At 39.0% G+C, this 19,607-nt stretch overlaps 1 protein-coding gene across 2 annotated transcripts in view; it reads left to right on the top strand.

Moving 5' to 3' along the window:
• Positions 1-1,962: 1,962 nt before the first annotated feature.
• Positions 1,963-19,607, top strand: part of VGLL3 (vestigial like family member 3) — a 50,324-nt gene continuing 32,679 nt past the window's right edge. The window contains exons 1-2 of one of the 2 annotated variants that reach the window (XM_033211596.1): positions 1,963-2,491; positions 14,912-15,029. In XM_033211596.1, the coding sequence (XP_033067487.1) occupies positions 2,366-2,491; positions 14,912-15,029 (244 nt within the window). In that variant the 5' untranslated portion in view covers positions 1,963-2,365. Of the gene's footprint in view, positions 2,492-14,749; positions 15,030-19,607 lie in introns of both variants that reach the window. The other variant, XM_033211595.1, reaches the window with a different exon arrangement.

A 19,607-nucleotide genomic window follows, 5' to 3' on the forward strand; every position in this document is an offset into this window, starting at 1 on the left:
TATCTGTATTAGTCTGCTAGGCCTGTCATAAATACCACAAACTAGGTGACCTAAAAAAACAAATTAAGCTGGGCACCCTGGTTCATGTCTGTAATCCCAGCACTTCGGGAGGCCGAGGCGGGCAGATCTCCTGAGTTCAGGAGTTCAAGACCATCCTGGCCAACATGGTGAAACCCTGTCTCTACAAAAATACAAAAAATTAGCCAGGCATGATGGCAGGTGCCTGAAATCCCAGCTATTACTGAGACTGGAGCGGAAGAATCGCTTGAACCGGGGAGGCGGAGGTTGCAGTGAGCCGAGATGGTGACATTGCACTCCAGCCTGGGCAACAGAGCGAGACTTCGTCTCAAAAAAAAAAAAAAAAACAAAAGTTAATTTTTTCATAGTTCTGGAGGCTAGAAGCATAATAAGGTGTGGTCAGTGTTGGTTTCAAAGTGAGACCTTTCTTCTTGGCTTGTAGGCAACTCAGATGTAGCTTGTAGGACTTCAGATGATCTTTCCTCTTTGGCAGAGCAGAGAGAGAGGGAGTGCTGTTTGGGGTACAGACAGATGTATCTGGTGTGTTTTGTCTTCTTGTAAGGAACCTAGTCCTATTAGATTAGGGCCCAACCTTTTACATATCATTTAACCTTATCACCTCTTTCTATGTCCTGTCTTCAAATACAGCCTTATTGTGGGTTAAGGTTTCAATATATAAATTTTTGGGAAGATATAATTCAATCTATAAAAACATTAGTACATTTGACTTTCAAATTGACTTTTTCTCTGAGAAAAGATAGACTGTGAAAATGAGAGATTGCTTTGAGTCATAAAAGAGGATGCCTACGTATAAGGAAAGATGTGTTTGCTGAACCTCAGAACTAGAGTTTGCTCATTTATAAAATGAGGCCCAGTACGGTGCATCATGCCTGTTATCCCAGCACTTTGGGAGACCGAGGCAGGAGGATCACTTGAGCCCAGGAGCTAGAGACCCCCCTAGGTAACATAGCAAGACCCTCTACAAAAATTAAAAAAAAAAAATAGCTGGGCGTGGTACTGCAGGCTTGTAGTCCCAGCTACTCCAGAGGCTGAGATGGGAGGATCTCTTGAGTGTGGGGATGGTTAGCTGCAGTGAGCTGTGCTCATGCCTCTGCACTCTAGCTTGGGCAACAGAGGGAAATCCTGTCTCAAAATAAATAAAATAATGTGAGTATAATTATTTCTACTGATTATGCCAGAATGCAAGTATATTCTCACAGATTTCTCCCCCCATTTGGAGAGGATGAGATCCAATTGCAAATAGATAAACCTTTATTAGCTGAACGGGCTTAATCAACTACCTTTTATTGCTCTATGAAAACCAGGCTGTAAAAGCCAGAAATGGTGGACGTCCCACAGCAATGTCATACCATGAAGATGTAAACTTAAAGCAGAGATTGCTTGTGGAAAACTGTGTTGCATTCTTGGCATGTGCTCACTTGTAGTCGTGTTAACTTTCACTTATGATTATTTTAATGTAGGAGCTAATCCCCGTGTATTCTGCGCCTGCTCTGTTTTACCCCTTTGTACACTTCGCTTTTGTTTGGCCGCAGCCTCTGAGTTGGTGTTCCCTGTAAAATCTCCTTGGAGTTGGGAAGCCCTTGCCCTGGCGGTCAGGTGACAGAGACAGGGTGGGAACCTGCCGAGCATTGAGGGCACGGAGCCTCTGCATACCATTCCCCTCCCACCACCATCCAGTGCTGAGAGGCGGAGAGGGCTGCAAACTTCGCTCCAATCCGCAGCCAGCCTTCCCCGGGGTCCCCCTGCAGGGTGACCCGCCGGCTGCAAAGCAAGTTGGAGAAACTTCGCAAAGTTCCGCGTCAGAGCGTGGGGAGGCGAAGTGCTCCCCCTCCTCCCCGGCGTTCCCCCTCCCTCTGCCCCCGCCTCCCGGTCCTCGCACAGCCGCGAGCACTGGTGATAGGACGAGCCCCGGGCGTGCATTGTGTATATGCAAACCAGAACCGGGCTCCCCACGGCTGGCCGACCCGGGCCTGGGCTGTGGCTGTGACTGGCGCTGCCGTGGGAGCCGCAGCCCTCGCGGGAGCCGGACGCGGTAATGCCCCAGCAGCGCAGCGGGCGGCTGCGTCCCTGAGCCGCTATATAAGCGCGGCAGGGGACACCCGGAGGGGCTGAAGATGAAGGTGCCCGCGCACGGGCCCCCGCTGATTGCCTGTCCCTCCCGAGCCCGCGCCCCGCGCGGAGCCCGAGGCCGCCGAGGACCCGCCTTCGCCGCAGTAGCAGCTGGAGCAGCGACAGAGGCTGCAGCTGCGACGGCGGCGCCCGCGCCCCTCGCGCCAGCGCGTAGAGCGGCGGCCGCAGCTCGGGGGCCGCCACTGCCCCGGCTGCCATGAGTTGTGCGGAGGTGATGTATCACCCCCAGCCGTATGGAGCGTCCCAGTATCTGCCCAACCCCATGGCAGCGACAACCTGCCCCACAGCCTACTACCAGCCGGCGCCCCAACCTGGCCAGCAGGTGAGTCACCGGCCGGGCAGCCTGCCGGGGGCGGGGGCGGGGGCGAAGGGCATCGAGAGTATCGGTCTGGGGCTCAGCGACGTCCCGCCGGCACGCGTGGCGCGGAGGATGCTCCGGGACCTGCGGGAGCGTCGTTGAGCAGAAAGCCATCCCGAGAGAGCCGGGAAGGGAGAGCAGCGGGGTGTACGGGTGGGTGAGGCATGACCTGGCTGGGGGCTTCATTGAGCTGTGGTCACCGGAGCTCAGAGGCTGCTCCTCATAGCCACCCTAGCTCTTAGGACTCAGTTCTCTGAAGCTCACCAAGGGCATCTATCTTAGGACGATGTGAGTAAACTTCCTTTAAACCAACTATTTTGTTTGTTCGGAAAGGTGGAATGTTTCAGGGTTTTATTGAGGAGGAAGAAGAAGTGCGCTGACAGAGGTGGGGAGGCTATCTGGAGAGTGAGTTCACGAAATGATCTGGGACTCTCATGGGGGAACATTGGTCTAGCATAATGTCTATCGGGTGTTACTAGAACTTCTCCACAGAGTGTTTCTCTCTGTGACTGTGACTTAGAGGACAGGGATGGATTCCAAGGTTCTTCATTCATTTTTTCATCCCAGCAAAGCACAGAGCTTGTTATATAGTGCGTGTTCAGTCTGTTGACAGTGTGTCCCTAGGCCAAAAGGTTACCTTGGATCTCTGGATGCTGGGTCTCCACTCTTCCCAGAGTGACTGAAGATGTCCGTAATAAGGGGTCGTGAACTGAGGAGATGATATCGTTACTTTAGAAGGAACAGTAGAGTTCTGGGGAATTTGGCACGAGGCGCCCTTGGACATTACTCTCTGGGTACAACGGAGAGTGTGCCAAGGCTTAGTTAGTGCTACATTAAAATAAAAAATGTATGTGGCAAGGGCTGTACCAAAATAGAGTCCACCTCAGACTATGGGAATTAGGGTGGGTGGATTTGGAGAAACTTAAAAATATATAACTAGATTTGGTTAGGAAATTACCATCCGTAGAATATATTGATTTATTTCTTTTTACTTTTTTAGGAACCACATGTTTTATTGCAAACCTTCACAGGTTTGGGCTGTTAATTAATCTGACCTTTGACTTTCTATATTTCCCCTACCTCTGTCTCTTTGCTAGAATCACAGTGCTATGCTTTAGAAAGAAAAATAACTTTCTGTTTAGAATTTAGGAACTATGAAATTCAGCTAACTCTGGAAGGGTACATGTCCCAGATTCATCTGCTGAATAGTACCAGCTTCACTAGGACCAATTAGGGCAAAAGAGGAAGGAGCCCTACTTTCCTGCTATCCTGTTAAAAAAAAAAAAAATATTCAGCAGCACCAGCATTTCAAAGCATCTCTGATATTATAGAGGCCTTCAATTATCATTTGGAATGTGGATGAGCAGCAAACTAAAACTTCTCTACGTATTCAGAAAGCTACTTTCCTCCTTTATAAAACAACAAACTAGTAGAAGCTGTTTCAAATACGGCTTCATTTTTTTAGGGTTGTGAAATTAATGAATCTGTGGTGGAGTTAATACTATAACGCTTTTTTTTTTTTTTTTGAGTTAGAAAATAACATTCGGTATCAGAGAAAATGGCAAATTACCAATCATAAAAGTTTTCAATAAGAAATGACTCCAAATACTTTATATAATGTTTGCAATGGCCCTGAGACTCTGTCCCCAATTCATTTCTTTTGCTAAAACCATCAACATACTGAAGACAGCAATTTAAAAAAGTAAACAATAAAATAAAATAAAAATTAGAAAAACTCTGACCAATGAGCTTCTTAAAAAGAAAACAATTTATCTACATTGATTAGTTCAACTTCTATATTTTGGACTTTTGTAGACATTGCTTAGCTAGATTAACTAGATGTTTGGCTGAGTCAACCATAAGAATGTAGTCGAGAGATGTGCCTGGAAATTTTCATGTTGCTTCTACTAAAACAGCTTGTTCAAGATTTCTTTCTTTCTTCTTCTTTTTCTTCTTCTTGTTCTTCTTTTTTTCTTACGTAAAGAAACTATTTGACCATAACTGGCTAGTGAAATAAAAAAAAAAAAAAAGACTTGACGGTGTAACTGTTCTTTTACTGTCAGAAGTTTGTTTTGATGACCTACATTTTCTATTGGAAAAGAGAGTAAATCAGGAAATTCTTATCAGGCTGACAGCATTTTTAGACTATGTGATGCGTGGGTGAAGTGGGACTAATATTGACTTGGCCCTAATGCAGTCATCCGAGAATACATATTTTGGTTGTTTTTGCATTCCATAAGGTTTTATCATTATTATCCATGAAGATTGCTTTCTCCGTACATGGGAAGTGACCGCTAAGAGAATCTTGCCTGGGAGACAAAAGTAAGGGCTACAACTCCTACTGAATTTGAAAAATTGATTTTTTGAGAAGGAAAAAATGGAAAAGGAGCAAAGAAAAGTAACAGTAATCAACAAATTTTAATGGTCATTTAAAGAAATGCTAGAAAAGACAGGATTAAAGTTTTGTATTACTTCTGTATTCAGTTGTAATAGTGTATCTGTCAACTAATTTTCCCCACAAACTGGGTAGCTCTGAAGTCCTTATTAATTACTATATCAGAATGATTCATTATGATGGATTTTAAACACAGGTATATTTTGCCTCTTAACAAATGATCATATAATGTTGAGAATTATTTTGGAAATAACAGAATTTCATTATCCAGGCACGTGTACTCTCACCTGTTTCCCTATAAGCACAAATGTGCACTTGAAATTTAAGTTTAGGTTTTTGTTGAACATATTGTACATTGTAGGTGGGTAATAAGCGAATGTCATTTTAAAAACCTAGTGAACTGTGTGTGTGTGTGTGTATATATATATATATAACCCTGCACTGCAGTGTGTTACTTAGGTATACATTGGGCTAAAAATTCAAAGTAAGCTAAAATATGTCCAAAGTATAAATTTTATAGTCCCTGACATCAATTACTAGAGATTGCATGGCTGGGAATAAATCATACAGTGGGGTTTATAGAGCCAAATTTGCTGAGGGATGCTGGGTGACCTGTTTCCCGTGCCCACCATCTCTTCCTGGCTTTAATATGTCAGTCTCTAACATCTCTTCAGTAGAACTCTTGACTCGGTCTCTCAGCACATGCTGTCAAATGTTTCAGAATTATGCAGCTTATAGATGAGGCAGAGAACAGTCACCGGTTTTCTAATTGCACATGGGGATTTTGAACAATCATACTTTGGGCTTCATATAAAATATTTACTCTGTCCTCTTCCAGGGTAACAGCTGGATGAATCTGCATGCGTGCTTTCACTTGAAAAAATTAAGTGCCCTTGGAGGCAGAACTTGAGTTATAAGTTCTGTAAGGTGTTTTTTCAAACTCTGTCTGGACTCTGCTACCTTGGTTGAGTCATACAATTGTTCTGAGATTCCGTTTGTCAGAGAAAAAAGCCCTGGAAAAACATAACTTCAACTCTTCCTTTCACAAGTGAGAAAATGGATTTTTATAGGACTGAAATGCCTGGCTAAAGATTTCAAAGCTGGTGACAAAATTAGGACCACCAGATCTCCCTTTCTCCAGTGTAGCATCTTTGTACAATGCCATGAAGTTGCCTAAAGCTTTTTTAACTTTTTTAATGTTTTGCTATTGCACAATAGGCTTATTTTTGTCTTTAGATCCCCAATCAATTTGTTTTGATAATGAAGATTAATATGCAGTATATTCTTTGGCCTTGGAGTGCGAGATGCTTTCCAAGTCCTTGGTAGTGTACTTTCTTAAGTTTAGGCATTCCAAGGCCTTTAGCAAGCATTTGGATTATGCTAATGACTTATGCTATGCATGCTGCACCCCTTGTTGATGAAATAGTATATCTACTTAACAAATGAATATTTATTTATCTAAAATAAAATACAGGAAGTGGTATTAGCAGTTAATTTTAAGTGCCTCTTCTATTATTGCTATTCCAATGTAAGTTTAGATTCATTAAGAGAAAATAATACAATTATAACCCAAGTAGTTTCCATTCACAGACAACTTATTTGAGGCAGAGGATCTATTTTTCTTGCAACTGTAAGTAAAGACTTAAGTGGATTTATAAAAATTCATACAGGATTTCTTTGAAAAAGAACAGCCCCTATAACTTCACACTACACAAATTAACTTCACTGTAGAGACTTAGAGACTTGAAGTGCCTCAGAGCTTCATGCTTCCGATGACTTCCCAGCCAGAAAATTCAAAACCGGAGGAAAAATTAACTGTTAACATAACTGAGCTGTTGACATAACATAACTGAACTATTATCGCTGGCGGTCAACCAGAATGGAGATTACAATAATGATGGTAAGGGCAAGACTGAGATCCATAGAATCATGCATAGTGAGGATGTATTCACCAAGAAACCAAATGCCAGGACAAGGTGACTCTCTGGAAATCTATGTAAAGGGTATTTTGACTAAATGCAACGAAGTCCTACCTTATCCAGCCCTTAGTAAAATTTCACATCTCACAAAGCCAGAGATGGCAAGGAGACCTATAAGATGGTAAAAGAGCTGTTGAGAGTGGAAAGTCTTGTTCTCCCATGCACTGTTTCTTCAGGCTACCGCAGAAGAGGCTGGGCTATGTGTGTGTGTGTATATATATATATATATATACACACACACAAGTACATATATATTTGTCATATCTATCTGTGCAAAGCGATTTTTCAGTGGAAATAAAACTCTTAAGCTTATGATACCTAAGACAGATCTTGAAGCAAACTTGTAAGCTAGGTGACTGTCATTGTAAGACCTGAGTGCTTAGCTTGGATCTCATTTCCATAGGCTCTGTGTCCAACTAACTTTTTAAAAATCTGAAAATGAATATATCCTGTAATAGATAATACGTTAGGGTATTAGTTCCAAGAAAACATTTTTATTCAAGAAACAAAGACTCTCTAAGAGTTGAATTTGAGGCTCTGTCAGGGACAGTGAGAGCAAAACTTTTGAGCTGAGCTCTGCTCTGAACCTTTCAAAACACATCTCTTTAAGCAGCTGGTTTTCTGCTCTGACTACTCATTTAGGAAGACCCTAAGAGTGCCTTGAACCATTAGACCTAAACAGCTGCTGCTAGAACAACTCATAAATCCATATTTACTGATAGTTCAGTGGATAGCAGATTTACTCCAGTAATTTACAAGTGTGGTCTGAACTGGGGTAGCTGAACCGCTTTTCACTTGTCTCCTTCTTTAGTAGAAGAAGAAAGAAAAATGACCTAAATTCAACAGGTGTCATTTCTCCTTAAAACTGTATGATTTCAGTATGCCAAAACACTTGTCATTGGAGGATGAAGTAAGGGGACTCTAAAAGTGTGTCCTTTCTTGTTAATATGAAGACAGATAAAGGAAACACTGTAACTAATTCCTAGGAATTGGGCTAGATGACCCATGTCTGAAAATAAATTATTCTTCAATGATCTGTAGGGTTTTATTTTTTTTTGGCTAAATATCAGAAGAGGCAGCCAATCTGAGAAACAAAATTAAGTGTGAATTTGTCTAGAGCTCCAGCATGTTGCTTATTAAGATATAGAGTTGGATGAGAGACCTCTGAGACCATCAAATCAAAGTTTCTTGTTTTCAAAAGAGGAAGCTAAGGGCCAGAAGCTTCAGTGGCTCGCTCAGACTCATGGAAATCGTTTTGGTCAAATCTTCTTTCCCATTTCAGTTCTCTTTCTATTGAATTTCCTTCCCATCGGTGCTGCTTTGTAAACAAGAAAACAGTTAGTAATTAACCTAGTGTTATCTTTTGAATTTTCTTACTTTTAAATTTTGGAATATTAGCCACTTAGAGAATATAATGCAATCAGCCATATAAATAAATCATGAGGCTCTCTTTATTTATGATTGCCCTTACCATAGTCTTGCAACTAACTATGAGAAGTTTGAGTTTAGGAACAGGCTATGACTTTCATCTTTGTGACTCCGAGTCTTTGCATAATTTCTGACCCAAAGTAGGTATTAATTGACAATTAGATAAGTTAATGAATAATGGATAAATAACCTTAAAAATGTAATTATACCCTAAGTCTAGTAATAGAATTATACTAACTCACTAGAAATTTATATGTTGGAAACTGTTTTCTCCTTCAAAGTAGTTGGTTTGAGAGAGAACGCATACCCTCATGATATGATCATTGCTTAAAACATTTTGGGAATGTAAATTTTGAAATCGCCTCAAAGCCTGTGGCACATTTTTTTGAACATCATTAAAACTGGAAATTTTTCTTCCTTGGAGGGGTTAGGTTTGATTTTTTGATAATGACAAGAATCGTTTAGAGGCAAATGCACTCGAAAGTAACTCATCATGTTAAGTTATGTGGTTTTTTGGTTTACTCCTCCCTACTGTTAAGAAAAACAGACAAACAAATAAACACAGAATCGTGAGGTGTGATTTTGTCTCACAGACTGACTCTTGTCAAATTTCCAAAATGGGATTTTCAGAAAAATTGTAGACAATTGTTTTATGTATCTGATTTGTCAAGCAGATAATATATTCTTAGATATAGAAGTTCAATTTCATCTAGGATTATGTATGTTTTTAAAAGCATGGCATTGATTAACTTCTATTTTTTTTAATGTCATGAGTTTTAGACTGTCCTGGTTAGTATGTGATGCCATGCTGACTGATGTTTTCCGCTTGTTTATTCAGTTAAAATAAATACCATAGAGACACATTTTCTTTAGTCTATTTTCTGAGTACATGCTTTGTAAACAAACAGAAATAGGTTCTAATCCTATCTCTGCCACTTGCTATTATAATTAGACCATCCTGACCCAGTAATTTGCATATCAACTTATTACTTGTGAGTACTTATTCTGACAAAATATTTGTGTGGGGGAGGACAGTTATGTGAAACGAAGTATACAAAAGGTTTGTGACGTATGTTCCTTAACTTGACCCAACCTCACATAAGCTGACCTAGCCTTCTCCAAATAGGCGAAGAAGCAAAAGATGTTATCCAAGTAAATTAAGAAATATGTGGCCAGGCACGGTGGCTCATGTTTGTAATCCCAACACTTCTGGGAGGCTGAGGCAGGAGGATCACTTAAGGCTAGGAATTTGAGACCAACGCTGGCAACATTGTGAGATCCTGTCACTCACTACAAAAAAAAAAAAAAGAATAAAAAATAAGGCCAGCATGGTGGCACGCATCTTTAGTCCCAACTGAAGTGGGATAGCCATTTGAGCCTGAGAGGTGGAGGCTGCAGAGAGCTGTGGTCAAGCCGTTGCACTCCAGCCTGGGCGACAGAGCGAGAACCTGTCTCAAAAGAAAAGAATACATATGGTCAAAGAGCAATGTGCTGCTTTTATGGCCTCTACGATTTTGAAATATTTACCCTGGGAGAGTGATTTCTTCTTATAGCTCCAATCGTGTTTTTGAATGTAAAAAAATCATTGTATTTTAAAAAGATAGCCAGTAGATTTTCTTTTTGAATCTGTTTCTAAATATCCAAAGACTCCAGTGATTCATTAAAATACTTTTGTTTCCCCAGGAAAAAAAGTTTCCACATATGCACGGTAATCATTTGGCATTTTGTAGGCTTAAGCCTTGGGGAGTTAGTGGTATTTGGCTCCTGACATGGAAGTCTTTCTCTTGTCAGACAAATCCTTCCCCTGCACATTCCTGCTGGAAAGTTTGTTGCTGTTGTGCCTAATGGCAAGCAGCGTGGTGGTTGGATATAGTCTGTACTGCCCAAGCGAACTCTCCACATTGATGCTTTAACTTCTTTGTGAGTTAGTGTTCACTTTATAGCTATTAACTCACTTGTTGTTTCATCTTACTCCAGAGTCATTTTACCGAGGGAAAAATTGTCATAACTATATTGTGGTGAAGAGACATAAATGTGCATAAAAAAAAAAAACAACAACTTGCAGTCTTTAAAGTCCCTTTAGATGACTTTATTTTTGTTAACATTTCTTCAGGGTCTTCTAAGCAAAACATACATATTTCTGAGAAATCTGGATATTTTTAGGAAGTGATTGTGCATTTTGAGAAAAATACCAATTAGATTACATTTTGACCTTGAATCAGGAAATCTGGGTTCTGATGATTTGATACTTAGTCTCAATGTTTTGAGTTTTATATGTTATTTCCAAGAAAGAATGTAACACTAGGAATGTTTCACTGAAGGAGCAAAGACCAAGTGAATACAGAATGTGGCAGAAGTGCTCATGAGCAAAATACTTAGTTTAAAAAAAAAAAAAAAAAAAAAAAAAAGCAGAGCTGGACGCCGTGGCTCACGCCTGTAATCCCAGCACTTTGGGAGACTGAGGCGGGTGAATCACCTGAGGTCAGGAGTTTGAGACCAGCCTGGCCAACATAGTGAAACCCCGTCTCTACTAAAAATACAAAACATTAGCTGGGTATCATGGCGGATATCTGTAATCCCAGCTACTAGGGAGGCTGAGGCAGGAGAATCACTTGAACCCGGGAGGCGGAGGTTGCATTGAGCCAAGAATGCACTATTGCACTCCAGCCTGGGCAACAAGAGCAAAAGTCAGTCTCAAAAAAGAAAAAAAAAAAAAAACCCAAACAAAACAAAACAAAAAAATAAATTGATTTACAGTCATCAAAACACAGACATTAGAAAGTAGTTGAGGCAGGAGAGTCTATGGAGAATGGAGAATGAAATTAAGATGGTGTGAATGGCACCGTTTGAATCAATTGCTGTTTAAATGTTGTATTTCTGTTTTCTTCATGATCACATTTAATGTTAAAACAAAAGTATGCAAATTCAACCTTGGCACATTAGTTAGTTATCAGGTCATTTGATACTTTGAAATTCTTATTTTAACCAGTACTGTTGATTGTGAGGCTATGTCTGTGTGTTTGTGTATATGTGTGGTAAACGTAAATGTTTAAATTGGTTCATTATAATCTGCGAAAACTAACCGAACTTTATCTTTTTTTTTTTTTTTTTTGAGACGGAGTGGCGCGATCTCCGCACACTGCAAGCTCCGCCTCCCGAATGCGTGCCATTCTCCTGCCTCAGCCTCCCGAGTAGCTGGGACTACAAGCGCTGCCACCACGCCCGGCTAATTTTTTGTATTTTTTAGTAGAGACGGGGTTTCACCGTGTTAGCCAGGATGGTCTCGATCTCCTGACCTCGTGATCCACCCGCCTCGGCCTCCTAAAGTGCTGGGATTACAGGCGTGAGCCACTGCGCCCGGCCCAATCTAGCATTATTTAAAAAAAAAGTGCAAGTGGCAATGGTAGACATTCTTGTGTCCTGCCTGTTGGTAGATATAAGCTTTTTTCATTTTATTTGTTTGATAGTTTTCTAGCAAATTTATTTAATTAGTAAAAGAACTGGCTTAAAGAACCAGAGAGAGAAAAAGAAAACAGAAAGTATATTTTATAATCATTCCAAGAATATTTATTTAATTAGAGGAATCAGTATAGATATTTTAAAGAACCATATATGTTTGCCATATCAAAAAGGAATTATTTCAGTATATGTATTTATGTAAATATAGATATAGTACATATATGAAATAAAAATATAAAGAATGCATACATTGAGATAATTCTTTTTCTAAAATAAACTGATGATGAGCGTTTTAATGCAGGGGCAGCTTTCGCTTACTATTTCCCATTGCATATTGAAAAATATAATTTTTAGGTTAGTTTATTTCTATCCAACCATTCAAAAATTGGTAGGAAAGGTAACACAATATTATGAAGCATTTAGAAAACTGAAATCTTAAATAGATTGAAATTCTATAGCTTAAATACAATAGTTTAATTGATTGCTACTATTGATCAGAATACTATTTGACATTTGTATCAGGATTCATGGCTTTCAAATCCTTTATATACATATATATATAAATATATATATATAAAACTTCACTTTTATTTCATCTAAGAATTAATTGCTGTCAGTTAAGGATAAAATAAAATGTTGACTTTATTTGGATTGTTAACATAGCCAGGCTCTACTATTTAAAGAATGAATGTTACAATTAAACAAATAAAGCATTTATATGCAGAGCCCCACTCTCACAAACTGATGCTGAGCTGGACAATAACAGAAAAAAGAAATTAGTTTCACGAATAATAATGAACACTTGTGGACAATGATGCCACCATGTAGATAGGTTTTAGGGTTTTTGTTTTCATGTAAATACAGAGCTGCTTTTCTAATGTGTCAGAATATTCAACAGAGAGTGTGTGCATACGGTTAAAACAGTACATGTTTTAGGTAAATATACATGCACCCAAAGAAGCAGCACTGTGATTTGACTAATAAATTATAATATTCATGTAATTTTGGAATGGAATTTAAAACTAGGAGTAGCTTTAGAGGTTATTTAGCTCGATTCCCTAATTTTACACATACCATATGTTTCTATGGTGTTTTTACTATTGAAGTTAAAGATAAAAATATTCAAATCTGTGCAGAAGTAGATTATGAGAAATAAAAGCACTCGGTCATTGCAATTACCTATTCATCAGCAAGGCACATTCACTTACAAAGAATGAATTATCTATTCATCAACAAATCATAACCATACTGACAAAAATGTTAAATAAAAGCAAAATATATATTTATAAATAACCATCCTGAAATGATAACTAGAAGCTCATAGTATTTCTGAATATTTCAGTACTCACCTTATACAAGAGCAACATATTCACTGCTAGGGGAAAGAGGCCAAATTGTTGAAGGATGCATTTATAATTTGGAGCTATAGATATTGAAGCTAGTAATTACATTAAAAACATAGAGTCTGGGGTATGTATTTTGCTAACATATGAAAAATTACTGGGTATTCTGGAGTGATTTATCTTTTTCTATTCACATTCATTTTCCAGCATGCATTTTTTTCAAAGTAAAAAAAAATGGTATGATCAAGGATCAGGTTTTGCAGACATAAGGATGACAGAGAAAGCTCGTTTGGTCACTAGAATAATACATTTCACAATCTTTAGCATTATCTTCTTATATGTAATTCGCATTGAAGTTGATAATAAATGTAATATGTGCTCAGTGAAAAATGTTTGGAAATATTGAAAAGCAGGAATAATAAAATGTCTATTAACTATAAATGTGTTACACAGAAAAACAATACAAAATACATTTTTGTAATTGTTTTACTCTTGATGTCCCTCCCTGCCTTTCCCCACCACATGTATGCACATGCATATCTATACTCTAGATATCCCTCCCTGCCATTCCCCAGCACATGTATGCACATGCATATCTATACTCTAGATATCCCTCCCTGCCATTCCCCAGCATATATGTGTGCACACACGTGTCTATGCCTGTATGATTTTCTTATGCATTCTGACTCTGCAGCTTACATGGTTTGTGACTTTTGGCAAGTAACTTAAGTTTTCTGTGCTTTAGCTTTTTAATTGTTACAATATTGATAGTATTAATAGCCGTGTTATAGAATTATAAAGATTAAATGAGGTGATAAATAGAAAGTTTTAGAAGCATGTCTGACATAATGTATATTATTATGAGAGTTATCATATATTTTAAACATCTTAAATTAACAAATCTTTCTCATTTTTATTTGAAATATTAACCCGCTACTAGTATTTTATAATATTTTCAGCAAGCCATAATAAAACTTTTTCCCCTCATGATAATGATGGTAAGTGGAACATCTGAAAAATATGTTCCATGTAAAATGCATCTTCACACAGACTTATTTTGCCATTTTAGTTTGATTTTTGAGAAATGAGCTCAGCACATCTGCCAAATCCTTTTATAAGATGCTACATTCCTGTTTTTATTTTAGTTTATTTTATTTATGAAAAGTTCTTTTCTTCTCCACCCCACCCGCAGACAGTCATTCCTCTCTATCCTAAACCGTAACACTGCTGTACATTACATTTTTAAAAGTAAACCAAAACTGGGAAGAAAAACTTTTTCTAAAATGTCATTCTCCTGTTGGCCTAGCTAGATGAAAAAACAAAAAGCAAAAACAAAAACAAAATCCTATTTTGAAAAGATGCTATTTGATAATGGGCTTTTATGTTTGTTTGCCAAATGTAGAATCACAGACTTTTTATTATTATTATTATTATTTTTAGTGTGGGAAAGAGGCAAGTGGTTTGGGGAGGAAAAAGATGGAATAAAGCAGATGAAGTAGAATCAGTTTGCAAACATATGTTAATATTTAGATTGTTTTTTTTTTTAAGTGAAAACTTAACTAGTGACTGCCTTTTTACAAACTGTCTTTGATACTGTGTTTTGTTTATTCCATCCCAGAAGAAGTTAGCGGTATTCAGCAAGATGCAGGACTCTCTGGAAGTCACCCTTCCCAGCAAACAAGAGGAGGAGGAGGAGGAGGAGGAGGAGGAGGAGGAGAAAGACCAGCCTGCCGAGATGGAGTACCTTAACTCTCGCTGTGTCCTTTTCACTTATTTCCAGGGAGACATTGGGTCAGTAGTGGATGAACACTTCTCAAGAGCTTTGGGCCAAGCCATCACCCTCCATCCAGAATCTGCCATTTCAAAAAGCAAGATGGGGCTAACCCCCCTATGGCGAGGTAAGAATTCAAAAGCAGATGCTCTCCAGGGCACTGTCTTTGTTTCGCAACTGCCCGTACCAGGTTCCAGCTGGAGACTTGCCCTGAGGATGGATATCCACTTGCTTTTTAATATTTAAGGACAGCGAGGAATTTCTTTCAGACAAACAGCTGGATCGGTTTTGTCACATGTGGAATGCAGGGTTGGAAAGGATGCAGTCACACCCCTTAAATTCCTCATGGAAAGGAGTGATACAACCGGCTTGAGTTTATAGTGGCTGCATTGAGCTGCGAAGCACCATTCCTAAAGCCCCAGTGGCCCAATTTGGATCTCTAAATAATAGGCGTGTCTAAATCAGCCTTTAAAAAATTAGCTCTTGCTCATTCCAGTAGGTGCTACGTGGTGACATACCAGAGACCTGAGTCTGACCCAGGAATACAGACATTGAAAACTGTCTGTGTTCTTTTAATAGACTTCTCTATCCTGATTGGTTGTTGTATTAACTCTTTGTAGTATACAATCTAGGCATTTTTGGCAGCATCTACATGGTTTAAAGTAGCGTTTTTACCTTGATAAAGAAAGAGCTGCACGTTGGACTCCCTTGTTTCTCTCTATATTGAGGTCACAGAGATGTGTTCGAAACTGATTTCTGACTCACAGAAAATTATTGGTGACATCTAAATCAGGGTAATTACAGGGTTAGAGAAAAACATCGTATGTCATTCCAATGACAGCTTTAGAGAAATTTGTTACAGTGGTGATTTCCTCCAAACTCACCTGGTTATAGGAATGATCTAGTAAAATGGTTCTCGAGGTATGATTTTCCTGACCAGGGACATCGGTGCCACATGGGAGCTTGTTAGAAGTGCAAATTCTTGGGCTCTACCCCAGACGTGCAGAATCAGAAACTCTGGGATGGGGCACTCTGTGTTTTAACCAGCCCTCCCAGTCACTCCAATGCAGGCTTGAGTTTGATAATCATTGATCTCGTCCTGTTAAGGACAGTTTGCAGGACCCCCTTATCTCGAGTCTATTGAACTGGAATCTTCATAGGAAGGTGTGGGAATCACACTTGAACAAGGGCTCTGGGTGATTCCTGTCATGAGGAAAAGCTGGCCACCTGTGGGCAGGGCCAGGTGAGCAATGAGCAGTGACTAGTGGTACCTTCTCTGAAGCACTGGAATGGTTCTGCTTCACCGTAGAAGTCCTGGCCACGTGGAATTGCTGGGCCTGGGCTTTTCTTACCTACTTTGTCTTTCTTTTCTTCTCTCCCTCCCTCCCTTCTTACCTTCTCTCCTTCATTCCCTCCCTGCTTGCCTCCTCTCCTCTCCTCTTTTTTTTTCTTTCCTTCCTTCTTTATTTTTCTCTTCAGTAAATGTAAACAACACTAAACAGTGACTATAAAGGGTAAGGTGGATTACAGATAAAATATCCAAGGCCTTGATGGAAATGAATTGAAAAATGTTCTACTTATTTCATTAGTAAATATTGTGGACTTACTATGAGAACTGAGACTTAGTCCTTGGAAGCCTATGATGCTTGTGTAATAGACTAATGTCCTATTTAACAGGATGTGATAAATAATTTTAATAATTTGTAGAGGAAGAAAATAGGAAAACATTGGTGAATTAGATGGCTTTAATAAATAATTTGATATATTAATAATGAATCCTATTAAGATAATCAGTCCCAAGAGACTAATACATATAATGTCTACTTCTTTTAGCACGTGGGCATATGCAACCTTGTTATCATTTAACCTGAAAAATCAGAATTGATGTCCTAAATTATTTCTTGGTGCCAGAGTGATTATCTATGGTATCATATTCAAAATAATTTTCAGTGGGATGTTGTGAATGTGTGGAAACCCTGCACCACATCAGCATTTTCCCTGTAATTTGCATAACACATTACACAAGGTCCTTTAGCAGATGTTACATTATAACACAGAAAGGGCTAATTAAGGCAATGTTTTCATCACTATTACTAAAATTTTCTTGGAACCATCTTAAATTTGATCTTCAAATATGTCACCTGTTTTATTCATTGACATACTCAGCAAACATTTATTAACCTCCTGCTATGTGTTAGGCAATGTGCTAAGTCCTGAGACAGCCCAAGGCTCTACCCTCATGGAGGTGACATTCTGGGGTAGAAACAGGAAACAAACAATTGTTACAAAAGATGTTATTTTACATAAGGTGATAACAAAAGCCCTGTGGGGCACAGTTACGTTTGAGCAGATAGCTGAAGGAAATAAGAATACTCATCATGTGGTTACCTAGGGGAAAATAATTCTACACTCAGGGGACAGACAGTACAAAGGCCCTGAGGATGGAATGAGCTTAGAATATTTAATGAGAAGCAAAGATGCTGATGTGAGGCGAATGGAATGCAAAGTGATAGGTGGAGAACAGATGTTTTAGAACTTTTTTTTTTGAGGAGTTTCGCTCTTGTCACCCAGGCTGGAGTGCTTTGGGGCGATCCCGGCTCACTGCAACCTCTGCCTCCCCGGTTCCAGAGATTCTCCTGCCTCAGCCTCCAGAGTAGCTGGGATTACAGGGGCCCTCCACCATGCTCAGCTAATTTTTGTATTTTTTTAGTAGAGACAGGGTTTCACCATGTTGGCCAGGCTGGTCTTGAACTCCTGACCTCAGGTGATCCACCTGCCTTGGCCTCCCAAAGTGCTAGGATGACAGGCGCGAGCTACCGCGCCCAGCTATTTGAGAGCTTTTTCCATCAGTTTTTCAGAGTATACCAGGAGAACACAGCATGCACTTCAATTTTTAGCTCCTATTCTCCCACTAAGTCTACAAATACCGTATCTTCTTATGGTACCTCATTTTTTCTGATGCTCACGACAATGTGTTTCTATGTGGAAAATCTGAAATAGATATTAATTTGACGATTAAGTGACTGAATTAAATGAACAAATTTCATGCCATGTATCCAGAATTAGAAGACAAAAGAGCCTTTAATAGCAAATTTCTTGGAAATAAGTTATATGAAATCTTTGGGTACAGTTTTCTTATTTATAAAATAAGGGGGTTGAAGTAAAGAATTGGTAAAAATCTTTTCTTCTGTAAAGTTCTATAATTTCAAAGGTATTATTTGCCTTTCTTAGTTCGTTGCCATAATTGTCTTCAGTTGTGAATTAGTCAGATTTAGATAAATATATAAAACTTGTGTAGGATTTATAGGACAGCCACAAACGATAATTAAAGATATAGAAAATGTCTTGAAGAAGAGGTTCAAGAAAATGAGATTCACATTTTTATTCTCATAAAATAGGAGAGTTGGTGGCAATTTAATATTAATTGGCAAGGCTACACAGAATTGGAAAATGCAGTCTTTGGAGTCCATTTGTTTTAGATTCATGTTCCAGCCTTTACCTTCTGCTTGCAATGTGATCTTGGATTACTAAATTGAAATCTCTTACGTCGACTTCTTCAACTGTAATATGTGTTTATTGATACCCATCTCCTAGAGTTATTGTAAAGATTTTTAAATAATGTATATGAATAATTTAGCATAGAGCTTGACTCAAGGTGCTAAATGAAAGTCGGATGCCTTTTCTCTTTTCCTTAAGTAAGTTTCCACTCATTTGGCGCATAGAAAACAAACCCTGAGTCTTTATCCAGGAACATTGTTTTCTGGAACTTTGTGTTTTTGGTAGAAAACACAGAGTCTTAGATAATAGTAGATACTAAAGGCTAATGATAATGTTAGTGGCCATGGTGATGATGCTTAGAAAAGAACTGCTGACCAAGTGTTAAAGGGTCTAGTTTACAGCATAAAGTTATTACAGTGCCACAGAAGTACTACCATGCCACAAACAAATTAAATAACTGAATCAAGTTTAACTGCAGAATAGATTTCCATGGTAAATCTTTAGACAAAGAATAGTGTGTGTCAGTTAATAATGGAATAATGGTTATACTTTGAATGTATATCTCCTTGATGAAGCTAGGAAAGTTTTTTTAGGTGTTTTTCAGCTGTAAGGCAAACACTTAATGACAGGAAGTACATGTATTTTATTTGGCAATGTCTTATGAGTTACCTCTAATCCTGCTATATGTTCTAACAGGGTTGAAAGAATTTCATTTCTTTCCATTAAGAAAACCTAATGAGCCAGGTGTGGTGGCTCATGCCTGTAATCCCAGCACTTTGGGAGTCCGAGGCGGACGGATCACCTGAGGTCAGGAGTTTGAGACCAGTCTGGGCACATTGTGAAACCTCGTCTCTACTAAAAACACAAAAAATTAGCCAGGCATGGTGGCAGCCACCTGTAATCTCAGCTACTTGGGAGGCTGAGACAGGGGAATCACTTGAACCCGGGAGGCAGAGGTTGCAGTGAGTTGAGATTGTGCCATTGCACTCCAGCCTGGGTGACAGGGCAAGACTCCATCACAAAAAAAAAAAAAAAGAAAGAAAAAAGAAAACCTAATGAATATGATTGTTCCCTTATCTCCATACAAATATGTGTTTATTGATACCCTTCTCCTAGTGTTATCATAAAGATTTTTAAAATAATCTATATGATTAATTTGGCACAGAGCTAAACATTGGCTTCAAATATGTCTATGCACTGATCTTTA

Source organism: Trachypithecus francoisi, unplaced genomic scaffold (genome assembly GCF_009764315.1).
Source record: "Trachypithecus francoisi isolate TF-2019V2 unplaced genomic scaffold, Tfra_2.0 Lachesis_group0, whole genome shotgun sequence".
NCBI lineage: Eukaryota > Metazoa > Chordata > Mammalia > Primates > Cercopithecidae > Trachypithecus > Trachypithecus francoisi.